We start from the raw sequence: 22,088 nt of genomic DNA, 5'->3' as shown, positions 1-22,088 counted from the left end.
AGGGAGGGAGGGAAGGAGAGAGGAGGGAGGGAGGGAAGGAGAGGAGGGAGGGAGGGAAGGAGTGAGGAGGGAGAGGGGAGGGAGGGAAGAAGAGGGGAGGGAGGGAGGGAAGGAGAGGGGAGGGAGGGAGGGAAGGAGAGGGGAGGGGAGGGAGGGGAGGGAGGGAGGGAATGAGAGAGGAGGGAAGGAGGGAAGGAGAGAGGAGGGAGGGAGGGAAGGAGAGGGGAGGGAGGGAGGGAAGGAGAGGGGAGGGGAGGGAGGGAGGGAAGGAGAGGAGAGGCAAGGGAGGGAGAGAGGGAAGGAGAGGAGAGGTGAGGGAGGGAGAGAAGGAGACTGAACGGCCGGGCCCAAGACTTCGGGCTGGATTTACAGGTAGGTGGCGTCAGGTCTCGGGTCTCGGGTCCCGGGGGGGGTCGCAGAGGTCGTGGGGGGTCGCGGAGGTCAGGGGGGGAGGTCGGGGGGGTGGGTCGCGGGGGGGGGGATGCGGAGGTCGGGGGGTAGCAGAGGTCAGGGGGCAGAGTCACGGAGGTCGGGGGTCGCGGAGGTCGGGGGGTCGCGGAGGTCGGGGTTCGCGGAGGACGGGGGGTGTCGCGGAGGTCGGGGGGTCGCGGAGGTAGGGGGGATCGCGGAGGTTGTGGGGGAGAGTCGCAGAGGTCGGGGTGGAAGGGAGAGTCGTGGAGGTCGGGGGGGAGAGTCGCGGAGGTCGGGGGTTCGCGGAGGTCTGGTTGCTGGCGGGGGGGAGCGGTAGTCGGGTTGCCGGGGCGTGGGGGAGTGGAGGTCGGGTCCGACTGGGGGGGGGAGCGGCGGTCGGGTCACTGGGGGCGGGTGGGGATCGGAGGTCGGGTCGGGTCGGGGGGGCGGAGTGGAGGTCGGGTCGCCGGCGGGCGGGGGGGAAGGGGAGCGGAAGTCGTGTCGCCGGGGTGGGGGAAGCGGAGGTCGGTTTGCCGGGGCGGGGAGAGCGGAGGTCGGGTCGCCAGGGGGGCGGGAGGGGAGGGGGAGTGGAGGTCGGGTCGGGTCCGGTCTGGTGGGAGGTGAGCCTTATCCACACAGCCCCAGTGAGGCCATTCGGCGAGAGCTAGGGGCTGCGTGCTTCGGGCCCCTCCCACAGTTTTGGGCGCCTGGAGCTACTGCACATGCGCGCCCACTGTAGCGCGCATGTGCAGAGGTCCCGGCACTGTTTTCAGCACAGGGACCTGGCTCCACCCCCCACAGCTCATGCTGTGCCGCGCCCAGCTCCAGAGGGCCTGCAGGGAGCCGGAGAATAGGTGAGTTTTTTTTAGGCGCACTTTGTGGCGCGAAAAAAGGGCGTCCAGGTCCCGGCTGCGCCGTTTTAGGTGCGGCCCGAAACTTGGGCCCATAGAAACATAGAAATTAGGTGCAGGAGCAGGCCATTCAGCCCTTCAAGCCTGCACTGCCATTCAATATGATTATGACTAATCAATCAATCTCAGTAGCCCTTTCCTGCTTTCTCTCCATACCCCTTGATCCCTTTGGCCGTAAGGGCCATATCTAACTCCCTTTTAAATATATCTAACGAACTGGCCTCAACAACTTTCTGCGGTAGAGAATTCCAGAGGTTAACCACTCGCTGAGTGAAGAAGTTTCTCCTTATCTTGGTCCTAAATGGCTTATCCCTTATTTTTAGACTGTGACCCCTGGTTCTGGAACTCTCCAGCAACGGGAACATTCTTCCTGCCTCTAACCTGTCCAATCCCGTCAGAATTTTATATGTTTCTATGAGATCCCCTCTCATTCTTCTAAACTCCAGTGGATACAAGCCCAGTTGATCCAGTCTCTCCTCATATGTCAGTCCTACCATCCCGGGAATCAGTCTGGTGAACCTTCGCTCTACTCCCTCAATAGCAAGAACATCCTTCCTCAGATTAGGAGACTAAAACTGAACACAATATTCCAGGTGAGGCCTCATCAAGGCTCTGTACAACTGCAGTAAGACCTCCCTGCTCCTATACTCAAATCCTCTAGCTATGAAGGCCAACATGCCATTTGCCTTCTTCACCGCCTGCTGTACCTGCATGCCAAACTTTAAAGACTGATGTACCATGACACCCAGGTCTCGTTGCACCTCCCCTTTTCCTAATCTATCACCATTCAGATAATATTCTGTCTTCCGGTTTTTGCCACCAAAATGGATAACCTCACATTTATCCACATTACAATGCACCTGCCATGCATTTGTCCACTCACCTAACCTGTCCAAGTCTCCCTGCAGCCTCTTAGCATTCTCCTCACAGCTCACACCGCCACCCAGCTTAGTGTCATCTGCAAACTTGGAGATAATACATTCACTTCCTTCATCTAAATAATTGATGTATATTGTAAATAGCCGGGATCCCAGCAGTGAACCCTGCGGCACCCCACTGGTCACTGCCTGCCATTCTGAAAAGGACCCGTTTATTCCAACTCTCTGCTTCCTGTCTGCCAACCAGTTCTCTATCCACATCAATACATTACCCCCAATACTATGTGCTTTAATTTTGCACACCAATCTCTTGTGTGGGACCTTGTCAAAAACTTTCCAAATACACCACATCCACTGGTTTTCCCTTGTCCACTCTACCAGTCACAACCTCAAAAAATTGTAGAAGATTTGTCAAGCATGATTTCCCTTTCATAAATCCATGCTGACTTGGGCCGATCCCGTCACTGCTTTTCAAATGTGCTGCTATTTCATCTTTAATAATTGATTCCAACATTTTCCCCACCACCGATGTCAGGCTAACCGGTCTATGGGCCCAAGTTTCGGGCCGCGACTAAAACGGCGCAGCCCGGACCTGGATGCCCGTTTTTCACGCCGCAAAGTGCGCCTAAAAAAAACTCACCTATTCTCCGGCTCCCTGCAGGTCCTCTGGAGCTGGGCGCGGCGCAGCATGAGCTGTGGGGGGCGGAGCCAGGTCCCTGTGCTGAAAACAGTGCGGGGACCTCTGCACATGCGCGCTACAGTGGGCACGCATGTGCAGTAGCTCCAGGCGCCCAAAACTGTGGGAGGGACCCGAAGCACGCAGCCCCTAGTCCTGGCCGAATGGCCTCACTGGGGCTGCGTGGATAAGGCTCACCTCCCACCCGACTGGACCCAAACCGATCCCCGAACTCCCCCCACCGCCCCCCGGCGACACGACCTCCGCTTCCGCCCGCCCCCCACCATCCCCCCCCCCCGGCGACCCAACCTCCGCTCCCCCCCCCCCGACCCGACCCGACCTCCGCGCCCCCCCGCTCCACGACTCCCCCCACTGGACCTCCGCGACTCTATCCCCCCCCCGGGACCTCCGCGACTCTTTCCCCCCCCTCCGCCCGCGACCTCCGCGACTCTTCCCCCCCCCGCCCCCGACCTCCGCGACTCTTCCCCCCCCGGCCCTGGACTTCTGCGGCGCTCTCCTCCCCCACCCCCCACGACCCCCGACCCTCGAGACCCGACGCCACCTACCTGTAAATCCAGCCCGAAGTCTTGGGCCCGGCCGTTCAGCCTCCTTCTCTCCCTCCCCTCCCCTCCCCTCCCTCCCTCCCCTCTCTTCTCTCTCCCCTCCCTCCTCTCTCCCTCCCCTCCCTCCCTCCCCTCTTCTTCCCTCCTCTCTCCTTCCCTCCCTCCTCTCTCCTTCCCTCCCTCCACCCTCCTCCTCCCCCCCACCCCCCTCCCACACCCCTTCTCCCCCTACCCCACTTCTACCCCTCCCCCCACCCCCTTCTCCCCCTCCCCCCACTCCCTTCTCCCCCTCCCCCGCACCCCCTTTCTCCCCTCCCCCCACCCCCTTCTCCCCTCCCCCCGCACCCCTTCTCCCCCTCCCCCCACCCCCTTCTCTCCCTCCCCCCCACTTCTCCCCCTCCCCCCACCCCCCTCCCCCTCCCACCCCCCTTCTCCCCTCCCCTCGCTGTCAGAAACACAGACAGTGACAGACAGAGAGTGAGAGACACACACAGAGTCAGACAGAGAGATAGAAACACTGACAGAGACACACTGGGGAGGCCATCCCAGCACACTGTTGGAGGACTCCCGGTGCTGCAGTCGGTAAGTAGAAAATGTTTTATTTATTGATTTTTTAATTTTTTAAAATTTTGTATTAATTTTTTTTGATTGATTTATTGGTTGATTTATTGATGTATTTATCATTTATTATTGATGATGGCTCTTTATTTGTAAAACTGAAGTGTTTAATGTTTGTAAACTTCCCTTTAAACCCCCCACCCCATTCCCTACGCCTGATTTGTAACCTACGCCTGATTTTCTAAAATGTAGACAAGGTTTTTCGAACGTACAAAAATCTTCACTTACTCCATTCTAAGTTAGTTTGGAGTAAGTTTTCACTGCCTAAACTTTGAAAACAGGTGTAAGTGGCCGGACACGCCCCCTTTTGAAAAAAAAATTCTGTTCTAAAGTGAAACTGTTCTAACTGACTAGAACTGGAGCAAACTAAAGGCCGAGAATTCAAATTTCTAAGATACTCCATTCTAAACCAGTTGCTCCAAAAAAACAAGAGCAACTCAGGCCAAAACTTGGCCCCTATAATTCCATGTTTTCTCTCTCCCTCGTTTTTTAAAAAGTGGTGTTACATTAGCTACCCTCCAGTCCATAGGAACTGATCCAGAGTCAATAGAAAGTTGGAAAATGATTACCAATGCATCCACTATTTCTCGGGCCACTTCCTTCAGTACTCTGGGATGCAGGCTCTCAGGCCCTGGGGATTTATCGGCCTTCAAACCCATCAATTTCCCTAACACAATTTCCTGAAAAATAAGGATTTCCTTCAGTTCCTCCTTTTCACTAGACCCTCGAACCCCTAGTATTTCCAGAAGGTTATTTGTGTCTTCCTTAGTGAAGACAGATCCAAAGTATTTGTTCAATTGGTCTGCCATTTCTTTGTTCCCCATTATAAATTCACCTGATTCTGAGTGCAAGGGACCAACATTGGTCTTCACTAATCTTTTTCTCTTCACATATCTATAGAAGCTTTTGCAGTCAGTTTTTATGTTCCCAGCAAGCTTCCTCTCATACTTTATTTCCCCCTCCTAATTAAACCCTTTGTCCTCCTCTGAATTCTAAATTTCTCTCAGTCCTCAGGTTTGCTGCTTTTTCTGGCCAATTTATATGCCTCTTCCTTGGATTTAATACTAGAGCAAGTCAAGAGCAAGTGCAGCCTTCAGGTGAAGTGGCTTTAGAGGCCGAAGGATAATTGGACCAGATATATATATACGTTTATTTTTTATTAGAACAACGCACTGTTTATATTTACAAAAAGTTGGGACAGGGCTGATAAAAGCAGATAGCTTCCAGCAGTTGAGGGGTCTAGAGCAAACAACATATAATACAAGATTAAATGTAAGGTATTGTGTATGTTGGCACTCAGTTAATGACTCCACGAGGCAAAGGTATGATACTTAAACTGTGAAGACTGTAGTCCGTTATTGCAGCTCCTAGAGTGAGTACACCAAGAGGAGAGCTCCCTTTTATACTGGGTTACCTGCAGTGTGCAGGTGACTCTTAGGTCTCCAGCAGCAGCACATAAGGTGTGTACACGATAAAGGTACATTCAGTGTTACAGTACATCATAACATTGTAAGCATGCATACATAACATAAGGAATTTAGAACAGAGTGCAAGAGTTACACAGTTGTGGCATTCACTTCCAGGATTGCTTATTGAGGCAGAAACTATGTCAGTGCTCTAGATTAGATTGGAAAGTTGGATGAAGGAAAAGGGAGATGAAGGGACATAGGAACAGGGTGGGTAAATGTCATCAGGACTATTTGCTTGCATGGAGGGTAAACACCAACATGGACTGGTTGGGCTGAATTGCCTGATTCTGTGTTGTTACTTCTATATAATTCAGTCCACATTTTAAAACCATACGTACTGTTCTTATTTTTATTTCCATTATAAATTCCTGTGTCTACATCTATATTAGAAACAGGCTATGTAAGCTTGTTTTTTTTAATTCGTTCCTGGGATGTGGGCATCACTGGCAAGGCCAGCATTTATTGCCCATCCCTAATTGCCCTTGAGAAGGTGGTGGTGAGCCGCCTTCTTGAACCGCTGCAGTCCTTGTGGTGAAGGTACTCCCACAGTGCTGTTAGGAAGGGCATTCCAGGAACTTGACCCAGCGACAATGAAGGAACGGCGATATATTTCCAAGTCAGGATGGTGTGTAACTTGGAAGGGCACTTGCAGATGATAGTGTTCCCATGCGCTTGCTGCCCTTGTCCTTCTAGGTGGTAGAGATCGTGGGTTTGGGAGGTGCTGCCGAAGAAGCCATGGCGAGTTGCTGCAGTGCATCATATACATTGTCACACTGTAATTGCACACTCCAGCTCGTTGTGACACTCCAGCGCCTCCACTTGTGAGGGATGGGTATATTTAGAGTGATACAAGTTTACATAGGCAGAGTGCGTTATAAATGTGGACAAAGGAATTTATAATGAAAAAGTTAAAAGGAAGTGTGCACAAATATAAGAATTATAATATATTAGTAGATACATTGAGGTGCTTTGCTTATTATTTATTTTAACTATTGGGAATTATTCCATTTTTTTTAAGGAGGTTAAATCCAAATGAATATTCGTGACAAAACATATAGTGAAAATGTAAAAGTTGCAACAAAAAAACTCAGCTAAAATCTTTTCACAATCATTCACATCAACAGTTTACTGCTAAAATATAATAAATTACAAAATTTTCTAGTTTTATTCAGATCGGAGATAATCCTTAATGGTGTGCTGAAGAGAAAATGGGAGAAAATAGTGCAGATCACATCAGATGCTATCTCCATGTACAGCCAAAAGAGACGCACAGACCTAAATTCTGCAAGTGCCATAAAAATTCCAGGAAATAGAGAGGAAGATGTGTGGATGGCATTTCCTTCAAGCGTCTCTCCAGCTTCGACTCACTCAAGCAGCAGTATCTGGTAGTGTCTGCATTCTTCCATAAAGATTGTTGTTATTATTATTTTGCAGCCCTTCCTCTTCCTTCTGTATTGCCTTATTTTCCTCCTCCGTGGGCTGCTTCTCAAGCATTTCCATATTTGGATTCACCTCCATATTTGTCGTGTCAAAACTTTCTTGGATGTCTGAAATAATACTTAGCTTGTCAAATGATTCTTCATACAGGTTCTTAGTCTGGAGCAGCGGGAATTGAGAATTCAACGAAGGTTGTTTCAGATACTGTACAAAACAAATCAAATATTTAAGATGAATCATTATCAATTCAGTGTAAATGCGAATCTCCCATAAAATATACCCAGTGGGTCACCTGTTTTTTGCAATGATTTACTGGGGTGCAGAGTTTTTTTGCTGCGATTAAAAAAAAAAGTGAAGCCATGCCAATAAATTGGGAGGTGGGAGTCTAGAAAGCAATCATATGGCCACATAAGTGAAGACTAGTATTCAAATATTATAGGATGGTAAATACTTAAGAGACATATTTCCAGGGCAGTTATTTAATTTTTCTCTACTCATTTATCTTAATCACTTTGACAGAGCTCCATTTGAAGTGGATGAGTTAATTGAAGTCGGAGTCAGGGATCCATTGCTGTTTGCAGAATATTGCTGGTACAGAATGGCTGATACACTTACCTTCTTATCTACCTTCATGAAGGAACTCCAAGTACCAATTAATGCCCCACAATGTATTGTTCACTATCTCTGCTGTGTAAGCGCTGAAACATCAAGCATTCACAGAAGAGATAACGCACAAAGTCATGGGAGGAATTTAAACTCCCCTGAATAACAAATATAGAGGCTACCGTCCAAGTACCACAAACTGAGGGCTGAAAAGTGGACGGCTTGCTTAGAAAGCACCAGTTAACAACTATGAGTTGTTGCCAGAGCAGTCTGGTGAGGAAGAGATAGTATTATCTGGAAATTTCAGGGGGAATAGTCCCGTGACAGTCAGGTCCCTGCCCCTCCACCACCCACAGTCTGAAATTCTCTACTGTTGCACCACAGCGCTGTTTATCAACTTTTACATTGCAGCCATATTATTTTTAAACTTTCAATCTTTTTTTTATTAGTTCCTAGGATGTGGGCGTCGCTGCCAAGGACAGTATTTATTGCCCATCCCTAATTCCCATGAGAAGGTGGTGGTGAGCCGCCTTCTTGAACCGCTGCAGTCCGTGTGGTGAAGGCACTCCCACAGTTCTGGGGGAGTTCCAGGATTTTGACCCGGCGATGATGAAGGAACAGTGATATATTTCCAAATCCGGATGGTGTGTAACTTGAGGGGAATTTGCAGGTGATGGTGTTCTCATGCACCTGCTGCCCTTGTCCTTCTAGGTGGTAGAGATCGCGGGTTTGGGAGGTGCTGCCGAAGAAGCCTTAGCGAGTTGCTGCAGTGCATTGTGTAGATGGTACACACTGCAGCCATGGTGTGCCGGTGGTGAAGGGAGTGATTGTTTAAGATAGTGGATGGGATGCCAATCAAGTGGGTTGCTCTTTTCTGGTGGTGTCAAACTTCTTGAGTATTGTTGAAGCTGCACTCATCCAAACATGTGGCAAGTATTTCATCACACTCCTGACTTGTGCCTTGTAGATGGTGGAAAGGGTTTGGGGAGTCAGGAGGTGATACACTTGTCACAGAATACCCAGCCTTTGACCTACTCTTCTGGTCACAGTACTTATGTGGCTGGTCCAGTTAAGTTTCTGGTCAAAGGTGACTCCCAGGATATTAATGGTGGGGGATTCGGCGATGGTAATACCATTGAGTGTCAAGGGCTGGTGGTTAGACTCTCGCTTGTTGGAGATAGTCCAACAAGGAATTTGCTTACATTTGCCAAGTTGCATTAAGTTAAATTGCCTGCCACTTGTGTGGCGTGAATGTTACTTGCCCTTTATCAGCTGAAGCCTGAATGTCGTCCAGGTTTTGCTGCATGTGGGCATGGACTGCTTCATTTTCTGAGGAGTTGCAAATGGAACTGAACATTGTACAATCATCCGCGAACATCCCCACTTCTGACCTTATGATGGAGAGAAGGTCATTGATGAGGCAGCTGAAGATTGCTGGGACTAGGACACTGTCCTGCGGAACTCCTGCAGCGATGTCCTGGGGCTTAGATGATTTATCTCCGACAACCGAAACTATCTTCCTTTGTGCTAGGTGGAGAATTTTCCCCCTCATTCCCATTGACTTGAATTTTAATAAAATACTAAAATTATTAAAATAGAGTCAAAAATTACTATCAAAATTACTATAGTGTATTACCAAAAGAATTTTGGATGGGAATTTCCATGGAGCTGCTGCCATAACTTTGTGCAATGTATAAATGGGGCTTCGGTGAAGTGGGAGTACCTCGGAGAAAATTCCCAGCCTATATCACTGTGTCACCAAGTCACATTCTTGTACTCCCATGTTTACCTCTCTGTGTGAACCTCAATATGTCATGCCTTGAAACAGATAGCTGGCATTTGCTTACATTTGCCAAGTTGCATGGCCTGTAAATCAGGAATGGAGATAGATGATTGGAGTAACACATACCTCTTTTATGTGGTCGGGGAGGTTGTAGGAAGGAAATAAAGTATATCTGACAGTTCTGTAACCATGAAGTGATGCATAGAAAATTCCCATCGTCACAATGAAGACACCGAGAATTGATATGAGAAGAAGCACAATAATCTGCCACACTGGAACTCTACCTGCAAGCACAAACCGGGGTAGAACATTTATAAGTAGAAAGTATCATTTGGCCACACAACTTGAAACACGCTTCAGATGGAAACTGAAACTACAGTAATAAAGATAAAACCTATGAGGCCAAAACCATATTGTACAAATTGTGTTGCAAGAATGGATTCTGTTAGTTGGCACAAGGTGTTGCTTTGCACTGATTAACCAATGTCACAGCATCATTTGTAAGTGTTTCTGTTTCAGGTTTCCACCTGTGCTGAGGGGAGGGCAGGGGAAGGAGAGGTGGATGACTTCAAATGGTGAATCTAATCAGAAAACTAAATGAAAATGCATTGCACAATATGAAAGCAAGTGGAAAAGAACGACTTTTTTGATAATTTAAAAAAAGAGAAGGAACTTATCTAGTTGCTAGATAGTGCTGCTGTGATGACATGGGTAACTATTAAGGATGTCATAGCAGTGCATTTGGAAAGAGGTGACATGATAGGTCCAAGTCAGCATGGATTTGTGAAAGGGAAATCATGCTTGACAAATCTTCTGGAATTTTTTGAGGATGTTTCCAATAGAGTGGACAAGGGAGAACCAGTTGATGTGGTATATTTGGACTTTCAGAAGGCTTTCGACACGGTCCCACACAAGAGATTAATGTGCAAAGTTAAAGCACATGGGATTGGGGGTAGTGTGCTGACATGGATTGAGAACTGGTTGTCAGACAGGAAGCAAAGAGTAGGAGTAAATGGGTACTTTTCAGAATGGCAGGCAGTGACTAGTGGGGTACCGCAAGGTTCTGTGCTGGGGCCCCAGCTGTTAACATTGTACATTAATGATTTAGACGAGGGGATTAAATGTAGTATCTCCAAATTTGCGGATGACACTATGTTGGGTGGCAGTGTGAGCTGCGAGGAGGATGCTATGAGGCTGCAGAGCGACTTGGATAGGTTAGGTGAGTGGGCAAATGATTGGCAGATGAAGTATAATGTGGATAAATGTGAGGTTATCCACTTTGGTGGTAAAAACAGAGAGACAGACTATTATCTGAATGGTGACTGATTAGGAAAAGGGGAGGTGCAACGAGACCTGGGTGTCATGGTACATCAGTCATTGAAGGTTGGCATGCAGGTACAGCAGGCGGTTAAAAAAGCAAATGGCATGTTGGCCTTCATAGCGAGGGAATTTGAGTACAGGGGCAGGGAGGTATTGCTACAGTTGTACAGGGCCTTGGTGAGGCCACACCTGGAGTATTGTGTACAGTTTTGGTCTCCTAACCTCAGGAAGGACATTCTTGCTATTGAGGGAGTGCAGCGAAGGTTCACCAGACTGATTCCCGGGATAGCGGGACTGACCTATCAAGAAAGACTGGATCAACTGGGCTTGTATTCACTGGAGTTCAGAAGAATGAGAGGGGACCTCATAGAAACGTTTAAAATTCTGATGGGTTTAGACAGGTTAGATGCAGGAAGAATGTTCCCAATGTTGGGGAAGTCCAGAACCAGGGGTCACAGTCTAAGGATAAGGGGTAAGCCATTTAGGACCGAGATGAGGAGAAACTTCTTCACCCAGAGAGTGGTGAACCTGTGGAATTCTCTACCACAGAAAGTTGTTGAGGCCAATTCACTAAATATATTCAAAAAGGAGTTAGATGAAGTCCTTACTACTAGGTAGATCAAGGGGTATGGTGAGAAAGCAGGAATGGGGTACTGAAGTTACATGTTCGGCCATGAACTCATTGAATGGCGGTGCAGGCTAGAAGGGCCGAATGGCCTACTCCTGCACCTATTTTCTATGTTTCTATGTTTCTATGTAACATGGGACAGAGATTGATGCATCTATTAAAATCACTAAAATTACATCGATTTTAACTCCAAGTGGATTCTCCGCTCAGGCCCGAATTAAAATTACAGTCAGGTCTCAATTATGCCATCGGGCCGCAACAAGCATATGTAAAGAAGGACCCTTTTGCCTCATTGCACATGTCCTTGTTGCCTGCTCAAGAACGCAGATGTTGCAATCATGCTGTATTTCTGATAAGTAAGAGCCAGGATGATTTTAACTGTCCCGTCAACAGGTTTCTGCTGAGTAAGTAGGTTTAAAATCACCCCCAATAATACTGCCTCAGCTCCTTTACAGCTACCCTGTATGCTGCAATGCTTGAGTGGATACAAATACATACTTTTAATTGAGTAGAAGGCCAGTAGGTGAGCTTGAGATCAATCAAAAAGGAATGTTTTTTTGGAGCCTATGACCATTTCCTGTTGCTAAAAATTGTTGCCCATATCCTGTCCTGTACCTAGCCCTGCTCACCCAACACCCCTGTCTCTGCTGACTTACACTGACTTGCAGTCCCCCAAAGCATACAATTTAAAATGATAATTTTGTGTTTAAATCCCTTCATAGCATCACCCCTCGCTATCTCTGAAACCTAATCCAGCCCTACTACCTCCCACAAGATCCTTGCATTCCTCTAACTCTGGCCTCTTGCACATCCCTCTCCCTATACCCCACCATTGATGGCCATCTTTTCAGCCGCCTAGGCCTCACACTATAATTACCTCCCGATACCTTTCCACCTGCTTCTCCTCCTTTAAGACTCTCTTTAAAACCCATCTCTTTGACCCAGCTATTGGCCACCCCACCCGCCCACCTCCTCCAATATTTGCTTCATTGCTTCGACATCTATTTTTGTTTGATTATGCCTCTGTTAAGCAACTGGAGACTTTTTATTTACGTTAATTGCGCTATATAAATGCAAGTTGTTATTGTTATGTCCACCTGCACTGCAGAATGCCCTTTTGATGTTATAATTAAGGCATGCTCATGGTGTACAACAAGAAAAATAATTTGCATTTGTATAGCACTTTATGACATTCTCGGATCATAGCGGTGTGCTTAACAACCAATTAAATCCTTTTGAAATGTAGTCACTGAATTATAACCAATTGCACCATCAATATTAAGATTAAAAGAAGGGGCTTACAGTATTCTCAAAAAGAATAGTAAACCTGAGGATTGGGAGGGTTTTAAAAATCAGGAAAGGATGACCAAGAAATTGATAAAGAGGGAGAAAATAAAAAGAGAGTAAGCTATTGTGAAATATAAAAAACAGATTGTAAGAGCTTCTAGAAGTATGTAAAAAGGAAGAAATTAGCAGAAGAAAACATGGGTCCATTAGAGGCAGAGAGAGGAGAAATTATAATGGGGCATAAAGAAATAGCAGAGATGTTAAACAAATATTTTGTATCTCTGTCGTCACAGTAGAAGACACAAAAAACATACCGGAAATAGCGGGGAATCAAGGATCTAATGAGAGTGAGGAACTTAAAATAATTAATATTAGTAAAGAAAAAGTACTGGAGAACTTAATGGAATTAAAAGGTGACATATACCCTGGACCTGATGGACACAAGGGTTTTAAAAGAAGTGGTTGCAGACAAAATGGATGCATTGATTTTGATCTTCCAGAATTCCCTAGAGTCTAGAATCATCCCCGTGGATTGGAAAACTGCAAATATAACCCCACTGTTCAAGAAAGGAGAGAGAAAACAGAGAATTCGAAGCCAGTTAGGCAGACATCAGTAGTAGGGAAAATGCTAGAATCTATTACTAGAAATGTGGTAACAGGTCACTTAGAAAATTATAATATGATTAGGCAGAGTCAACATGGTTTTATGAAAGGGAAATGGTATTTGACAAATCTATTAGAGTTTTTTGAGGGTGTAACTGATAGGATAGATAAGGGGGAATCAGTGGATGTAGTATATTTGGATTTTCAGAAGGCATTCGATAAGATGCCACACAATAGATTGTCACACAAGATTAGGGCTCATGGTATTGGGAGCAATATTATTATTGCTATAATAACGACTTGGATGAAGGGACCTAGTGTAACGTAGCCAAGTTTGCTGACGATACAAAGATGGGAGGAAAAGCAATGTGTGAGGAGGACACAAAAAACCTGCAAAAGGACTTAGACAGGCTAGGTAAGTGGGCAACATTTGGCAGATGGAGTATAATGTTGCAAAGTGTGAGGTTATGCACTTTAGCAGAAAAAAATCAAGGAACAAGTTATTATTTAAATGGAGAAAAATTGCAAAGTGCTGCAGTACATTGGGACCTGGGGGTACTTGTGCATGAAACACAAAAGGTTAATATGCAGATACAGCAAGTGATCAGGAAGGCCAATGGAATCATGACCTTTATGGCAAAGGGGATGGAGTATAAAAGCAGGAAGTCTTTCTACAGTTATACAGGGTATTGGTGAGGCCACACCTAGAATACTGCGTACAGTTTTGGTTTCCATATTTAAGAAAATAAATACTTGCTTTGGAGGCATTTCAGAGAAGGTTCACTAGGTTGATTCCAGAGTTGAGGGTGTTGACCTATGAGGAAAGGTTGAGTAGGTTGGGCTTCTATTCATTGGAATTCAGAGAATGAGAGGTGATCTTATCGAGCAGGGAGGTGTTACTACAGTTGTACAGGGCCTTGGTGAGGGCACACCTGGAGTATTGTGTACAGTTTTGTCTCCTAACTTGAGGAAGAACATTCTTGCTATTGAGGGAGTGCAGCGAAGATTCACCAGACTGTTTCCTGGGATGACGGGACTGACATATCAACAGAAAGACTGGATCAACTGGGCTTGTATTCATTGGAGTTCAGAAGAATGAGAGGGGATCTCATAGAAACATTTAAAATTCTGACGGGTTTAGCCAGGTTAGATGCAGGAAGAATGTTCCCATTGTTGGGGAAGTCCAGAACCAGGGGTCAAAGTCTAAGGATAAGGGGTAAGCCATTTAGGACCGAGATGAGGAGAAACTTCTTCACCCAGAGAGTGGTGAACCCTGTGGAATTCTCTACCACAGAAAGTTGTTCAGGCCAGTTCACTAAATATATTCAAAAAGGAGTTAGATGTAGTCCTTACTACTAGAGGGATCAAGGGGTATGGCGAGAAAGCAGGAATGGGGTACTGAAGTTGCATGTTCAGCCATGAACTCATTGAATGGGGGTGCAGGCTCGAGGGGCTGAATGGCCTGCTCCTGCACCTATTTTCTATGTTTCTATGTTTCTCTGAAATATATAAGATTATAAGGGGGCTTGACAAGGTGGATGCAGAGAGGATGTTTCCACTGATAGAGGAAACTAGAACTAGAGGGCATAATCTTAGAATAAGGGGCCACCGATTTAAAACTGAGATGAAGAGGAATTTCTTCTCTCAGAGGGTTGTAAATCTGTGGAATTTGTTGCCTCAGAGAACTGTGGAAGCTGGGATATTGAATAAATTTAAGACAGAGATAGATAGTTTCTTAACTGATAAGGGAATAAGGGATTATGGGAAGCGGGCAGGGAAGTGGACCCAAGTCCATGATTGGATCAGCCATGATCGTATTAAATGACAGAGCATGCTTGAGGGGCCATATGGCCTACTCCTGCTTCCATTTCTTATGTTCTTATTAAGATATTAGCATGGATTGAGGATTGGTTAATGGACAGAAAACAGACAGTAGGAATAAACAGATCATTTTTGGGTTGACAGGTTGCAACTAGTGGGGTTCTTGGGCCTCAACTATTTATAATCTATATCAATGACTTGGCTGAGGAGATTGTGTAATATAACCAAGTTTGCTGACAAAACAAAGCTAGGAGGGATTTGGGGTCCTTGTACACAAATCACACAAAGTTAACATGCAGCTCCAGCAAGCAATGAGGAAGGCAAATGGTATGTTGTCCTTTATTGCAAGTGGGTTGGAGTATGAGAGGAAGGAAGTCTTGCAACAATTATATAGGGCTTTGGTGCGACCACAACTGGACTACAGTGCACAGTTGTTGTCTCCTTACCTAAGGAAGGATATATTTGCCTTAGTGCAATGATGATTGATTCCTGGGATAAGAGCGCTGTCCTATGAAGAGAGATTGAGTGGAATGGGCCTATATTCTCTGGAGTATAGAAGAATGAGAGGTGATCTCATTGAAGCCTTTAAAATTCTTAGAGGGCTTGACAGGGTAGATGTTGAGATGCTGGCCACGATTTCACCTAACTTGGCAGGTTTGGTGTAGCCGGGGTCGGTGGCAGGCCCCGAACCCGCTGATGGCTCTCGCCGATGTATGGAAATGATTTTACAAAGATCGGGCTTGTTAAGCCCGCCCAGCGCGTTTCCCTGCCAATTGAAGGAAACGGGTCTGATGACATCATTTGATGACGCGTCATCTGTCGGTTTTCTTAAAGTGACAGTTGCGCTATCAGTGTTCGACAGCATTGAGGTGCTGCAAACAGTGACAAGAACTGCACCCAGGCTCAACCATGACTCTCTCCATATGCTTATGGAGGGAGTCGTGTAACATGTCTTCTGAATGGCAGCAAAATTCTGGCCGTAGTTTCCCTTGGCTAGAGAGTCCAGAAGTAGGGGTCATAGGACTGAGATGAGGAAACATTTTTTCACTCAGAGGGCTGCTAACCTTTGGAATTCTCTGCCCCATAGGGCTGTGGATGCTCAGTCATTGAGTATATTCAAGACTGAGATCAATAGATTATTGGGCAGCAAGTGAATCAAGGGATATAGGGACAGGGCGGGAAAGTGGAGTTGATGTAGAAGATCAGCCACAATCTATCTTATTGAATGGTGGAGAAGGCTCAAGGGGTCGTATGGCCTACTCCTGCTCCTATTTCTTATGTTCTTATCCAATTTGCATTCTGCAAAGTCCCACAATCAGCAAATGGAATCAAGTTCTGGTTAATCTGTTTATGGTGGTGTTGGTTCAGGGATAGATCTTGGCGATAGTATCCTACATTTTTTGAATAGTGCCAGGAGTCCACCTAAACTACCAAAACACATAAGGGCCAAAATTGCCCCTCTCCTTGAGGCCTGTTATCACCGCAAATCGGCGGCCACGCTGCGGACTGGAGTGGCCGCCGACTTTTGGTGGAATAGCTGCTGAAAGCCCAATTGCCCTCCTGAGTTTTTCCGGTGGTGCCCCGATCCCTCCCCTACCGCTCCACTGCTGCCGATCCGTCTTAAGTACGTCATCACTGTATGCACTGCCGATCTAACCCCCCGACAGCGACATTCCCCTCGGAAAATTTTTGGCCCGCCAGACGGTGCCAAAACAAGCTTTTTCACGGTGTTCCCGCGAGGCTGTGGCTTTCTGCAATGGTGGTGCGGCTTCCCTTAAAGGGGAGGGCGCACTGCCATGGCCACCATGTTTTTTTTTTCGGCCCAATAACTATGCCCTTGGGTTCGGCCTGGCACCCCCTCTTGGGTAGCAGGCCACTGGCCCGGCCAAAACCCACCCTGGTGGCCCAGTGGACCGAAGTTTTATAATTGCGGTCGCTCTGCCCTTTAAGTGAAGGCGAGAGCCGTAGTGATGTGGTGCCCTGATGACGTCATTGCCACGGTGACTTTGCACTGCCCCCAACTTCTGCCTCAGTTTCTGTCACCACCGCGTATCTGCCGCTCAGGTGCAGTCACCGCCCCCAATATGATTGAGTTCCAGATCGTAGAGAAAAACAACAAAGGGCCGAATGTCACTTATGAGGCGACCTGAACCGCAGCTGCGGTCAATACCATCGAAATGGGGTTTCTACCTCACACTGTCCAGCGGTGGGAGGGGCTGGGAATATGTGACTTCGCAATATAACATCAGTGTCTGGCAGACCCAGCCTCTGAACAAAAAAAAAGTACCCGAATGTTGTACGATTTTATCCCACAGTATTACTTTAAGAAGAGCTGACTGTATTTGTAGCAGGAAATAGAAATACCGTTATCCATTGTAGTTTCACAGACAATCGAACTAGGATGAGTCTTTCTGTTAGGCACGACAGGTTCAACTTTCAGGCAGTAGGTGGTCCAAGGTTTAAGATTAGTGAGGGTTGTCATCGTCTGCTGTATGTTAACACTTTCAATCTGTGTGGAATTCAAAAGGTCTATTAAATAGTTACAGGAATGAAATAGCAGGAGCAAGACAGATAAAACCAAGCATCTTAAATGGAAGTATTATGAAGGGGAGCACTGCCAATATTTCCATGAGGCTAATTGTAGACTCACACAGTAGACATAATTCTTCTCAATGTGCTTCCCTAACACAACTGATGAATTCAGGGAAACTCTGTTTCATTAATAATACCTCAGTGCCTCGATGACCACAACTGAATTCAATTTTCTGTTATACTCCAGTTTTGTGTTGGTGTGCATTTGAAACTGCTTCACAAAGGTGGTATAAGAACTGACCCATTGGATAATTATACATTTTGCATTGATGATTTTAATATCCAGATTATAGGAATTTTGGAGTTTTTGCTCAATTACCCTTACAGGCCCAGGGGGAAAAAATTTTGGGAATTTCCTGTATTCAAAATTGTAGCTGTGAATATTGACCATCCTCAAAAGGTGAAATAAGTGCAAATTGTTTATGATTTATTGAAAAGAGCTGCCTTGATGGATCAAATTTCAATTTCTTGTCCCATTTTTTCTCATGTTCTTATTACTGCTGATACATTCCACTTCTGCAGTAAACAAGGGTGCATTAAACATTCTGGAACATATGTGCTATTGGTCTTCACTGAGTGTTATTTTGCACATGTGAATTATCATTACTGTGAACAGTGAAACTATAGCCACATAAAAGAGCAATAAATTACAGGTAATCCAATCAAGTTATTGTAATGAGATTGTAAATTGTGAAAATGGACTATGAGCAGTTCACAATCATTAGTAGAACCAGGCTTTAATTACAGCCTTAAATTTAGATAAGTATTGTAGACTGTAATATAGACATTTTATTTCTTACAGGGAAATTGTCCTTAGTAAGGGTGGCATGATATCGGTGAAAATGGCTAAAAATGATATAAAACCTGCAGGTTTAATATTATATTAAGAATTTTTGCCAATGGATTACTTATAAATTACCTCTTACACAATAGTCATTGACTGCAAAATTATATTTGGAACATTGGACAGATTGTGCACACTTGCCAGTATCAACACTTCAGCTGAGCTGGACCCTAATACAAACTGACCAGACTAGTTTAATGGCTTTCCAGCTCACCAGAATTTACAATTACAAGGAAGCTTTAAAACATGGTTGGTTATTACCTCCGTGTAAGGTAAACTAACGAAAAAATATATTTATCTCTTTTTTTTCCAATCCTGCAAAATTTACCTTTATTTCCCCTGCAACTTTCCAGTAGGACACTTTATATGCCAAGTCCATAAAATATTCACGCATAGATTTATTATCATTCTCATTTACAGGCTCAGAGATGGTGATATCGAGCATATCCAACCTTGGCTTCACAACCACTGCTAAAGGAGGTCCGATTTCAGCTGTATCACAAAGACACATTGCATTGGTACTGTGTTTAGAAAATTGTTGACATTTACTTAATTTCAAGACAGATTAAGTGAAAAAAAATGATCAATCCTACTTTCTGCAAAAGGTTCAAACTCCTTGAGATCGGCCCACTCAGATGTCTTGTCCTCATATTCAGTCCTTACACGGAGGTAATAACCAACCATGTTGGCCAGTTCATTTGACAAGTCACATTCTGTTACGCTGATTTTTGTGCAGCCTTTCTCAAAAGGCTCCTTCTGTTGATTGTCATAGTAACTAAAAAGAAAATGGATAATAAAGTTATTTTCTCATCACATGTAATGTTAGGTACTATTATACATGCAACACTTTTCTGTTCATTATGGAGAGAATGACAAAGCAATCATGATCCTCAATATGCCAATAATATAGTACTTGTTGGGTATAAACAAGCATACCTCTAGCTATATATATTTTTAAATCATTCTCAGGATGTGGGCTTTGCTAGCAAGCTCAGCATTTATTTCCCATCATCAGTTGCCCTTGAGAAGGTGGTGGTGGGGTGAGACTTTTTCTTGAACTGCTGTAGTCTATGTAGTGAAGGTACTCCAACAGTTCTACACGCTCCGAGATCTCTGTGCTCTTCCAATTCTGGCCTCTTGCGCCACACCGATTTTCACTGCTTTACCATTGGCGGCTGTGCCTTCAGCTGCCTAGGACCTAAGCTCTGGAATTCCCTCCCTAAACCTTTTGTCCTTTCTATGCTCCTTTAAGGTGCTTCTTGAAACCTACCTCTGTGAACAAGCCTTTGATTGCCTGTCCTAATATCTCCTTATATGGCTCGGTGTCATATTTTGTTTGATAACACGCCTGTGAAATGCTTTTGGATGCTTTACTACTAATGGCGCTACATAAATGCAACTTGTTATTGTTGTTGTTGAATTTGAAGTGTAGTCATTGTTGTAATGTAGGGAAACACAGCGGCCCAATTTGTGTACAGCAAGCTCCCACAAACAGCAATGAACTAATGACCAGATAATCTGAATTAGTGATGTTGGTTGAGGGACAAATATTGGCCAAGACACCAGGGAGAACACCCCTGCTCTTCTTCCTATAGTGCAATGGGAGCTTTTACGTCCACCTGAGAGGGCAGACTGGGCCTCGGTTTCACGCCTCATCCGAAAGACGGCACCTCCAACAGCGGAGCACCCACACAGTACTGCACTGAAGCGTCAGCCTAAATTTTAATATTAAGTCACTGAACACACAACCTTCTAACTCAGAGGCGAGAGTGCTACCACTGAGCCAAGGCTGACACTTATACAGAGACAATAGTTGATTAACACCAGTTTGCATGCTTTCATTTAATATTAACAGCTGGATGGCCTCATTGTAGTTTTAATATAAACAGAATAAACAGCAAGCATTCCTGAAACATCTTTTGTATTTGTTCCATCTGCCCATTTCTCACTTGTGAGATCCTCATAGCCATAGGTTTAGGATTTGGAGCGAGTAGCCAATTAATACTATAATTAGAAAATGCAGTTGTTATGTTATATCACTCACCTTTGATATTCAACTGAATAATGGACATTGCCTTTGTGGTAAGTGACTGGGTTCCATTGAAGTAAACTCTTAAAGTTGATGGAATGCATTTTCACATTCTGTGGTGCAGGTAGCTTTCCAAAAACTGTATTGATGATAAAACAAAGGTTCATATGCATATTTCCTAAAGCGAATATTGTTTTCGATTTCATGTCAAACAAGACTCTTCTATAGTTATGTTTTCGGTCAACGGGCATGAGGTCAAACATTATCTTTTTAAAATTTCACTACAGGAAATGCTTTATATTTCCTCAGTCTTTTTCCAAGTCTGGACTACTGTCCAGCTGAAAGGGAATATAAGTGACCCGCATCCAAATTTCTGACCGTTCAACTCTGAAATCAGCAACTGGGCGTCTCTTGTTTCTATTTCCTCCCTGTGAGGAATTGCTTTGCTTCCACTCATTGCCTCCCTGGTGACTGGCTGAAATCAAGAACTCATCCTGTGGAATAATTAGTATAAATTCATGACCTCCTAATACTCAACGTCGCATCACATTCACCAATTCAAAATTCTCAATTGGAACTTTTATGGCCAAAATGATGTTCTCCTGCTTCCCTATGAATTCTTCCACCAGATGATGTCCTGAGGAGTATTTCTCAGATTCAGCCTGATGTACCATCAGCGGAAGGACTCATTGAGAGAAAATAGCCAACGTGAACTTGGCAATAAAACTGAAAGCGTATATTAGTTTTGCATGCACGTGATGCACAGAACGTGACATGGACATTACAGGGCAGGTTTTTCTGTTACTGTGTTTGGTACAAAAGGATTTCCTGGAGCGCAGAAAGGAAAATCAGGCAGAAAGGATTACATGCCCATAGCAGGCCCCTGCTGGGATCTTTCACCCATTTACATTAATGGATGGAAAATTGGATGGGCTCCGTTATGGATATACAATGCTCCCCAACCAATTTTCCTCTTTATTTTGTGATCTTCTGTAAATTGGCATAAAAGCAACAATAACCCAGTCTTTTAATGCTAAAAGACTCAAAAGACACCCCAGTTCCTGAGCAGCTCACACTTAAAGATAGAGATGATGGAATATAATGCTATCAATGATAAGTATTCACCCACAAACCACCTCCTTGTTTTTGGTTTTTGTAATGGGCTGTTATTTGTGTCAAGGTGTAGTGGTTGCAGCTTTGTGCTGAGGCATACTGTATTGTTTGTCTAATATAAAGTTGCCCAAATTGAACTTAGGGAGGCAGTGTGAGAGTGCCTCAAGGAAGTATGCCCAGACTACTTTGGCTTTGCTCCAGTATAGCTGCACTAAGTGCAAAGTGATGTTTGAAAATGTTCTAGATACTGTTTTGAACTTAATTTTTAAATTTTTAATGATGGCAAAAAGCCAACTATTCTTCTAGCTCTTCACTAAAAAAAATTGATTGACAGTGAACATTTCTCATTGTATACTGGTGAAATCGATTGCAAAGCTCCATTTCTTAATTCTGAGATTTCATGAATATGAAGTTCAATCAGTGAGTAAAAACAGTTTCTGACTGTTAATGTCTGTATTACATTCCATCATGAGAGAAAACTCAGCTGGTTCAGGAAGTGAGT

General features: G+C 45.0%; 1 protein-coding gene across 1 annotated transcript in view; it reads right to left on the bottom strand.

Moving 5' to 3' along the window:
• The window catches only part of LOC139275557 (uncharacterized), an 88,373-nt gene that overhangs the window by 60,214 nt on the left and 6,071 nt on the right, over positions 1 to 22,088 (bottom strand). Inside the window, exons 2-7 of the mRNA XM_070892726.1 lie at positions 20,489 to 20,612; positions 19,038 to 19,219; positions 18,773 to 18,936; positions 17,373 to 17,517; positions 9,476 to 9,633; positions 6,901 to 7,167 (exon numbers count right to left, since the gene is read on the bottom strand). Coding sequence (XP_070748827.1) covers positions 6,901 to 7,167; positions 9,476 to 9,633; positions 17,373 to 17,517; positions 18,773 to 18,936; positions 19,038 to 19,219; positions 20,489 to 20,612 — 1,040 coding nt within the window. The remainder of the gene's footprint in view (positions 1 to 6,900; positions 7,168 to 9,475; positions 9,634 to 17,372; positions 17,518 to 18,772; positions 18,937 to 19,037; positions 19,220 to 20,488; positions 20,613 to 22,088) is intronic.

The sequence above is a fragment of the Pristiophorus japonicus genome, chromosome 11 (genome assembly GCF_044704955.1).
Source record: "Pristiophorus japonicus isolate sPriJap1 chromosome 11, sPriJap1.hap1, whole genome shotgun sequence".
NCBI lineage: Eukaryota > Metazoa > Chordata > Chondrichthyes > Pristiophoridae > Pristiophorus > Pristiophorus japonicus.
The sequence above is the reverse complement of the archived record's forward strand: the minus strand, read 5'-3'. Positions and strand labels throughout refer to the sequence as shown.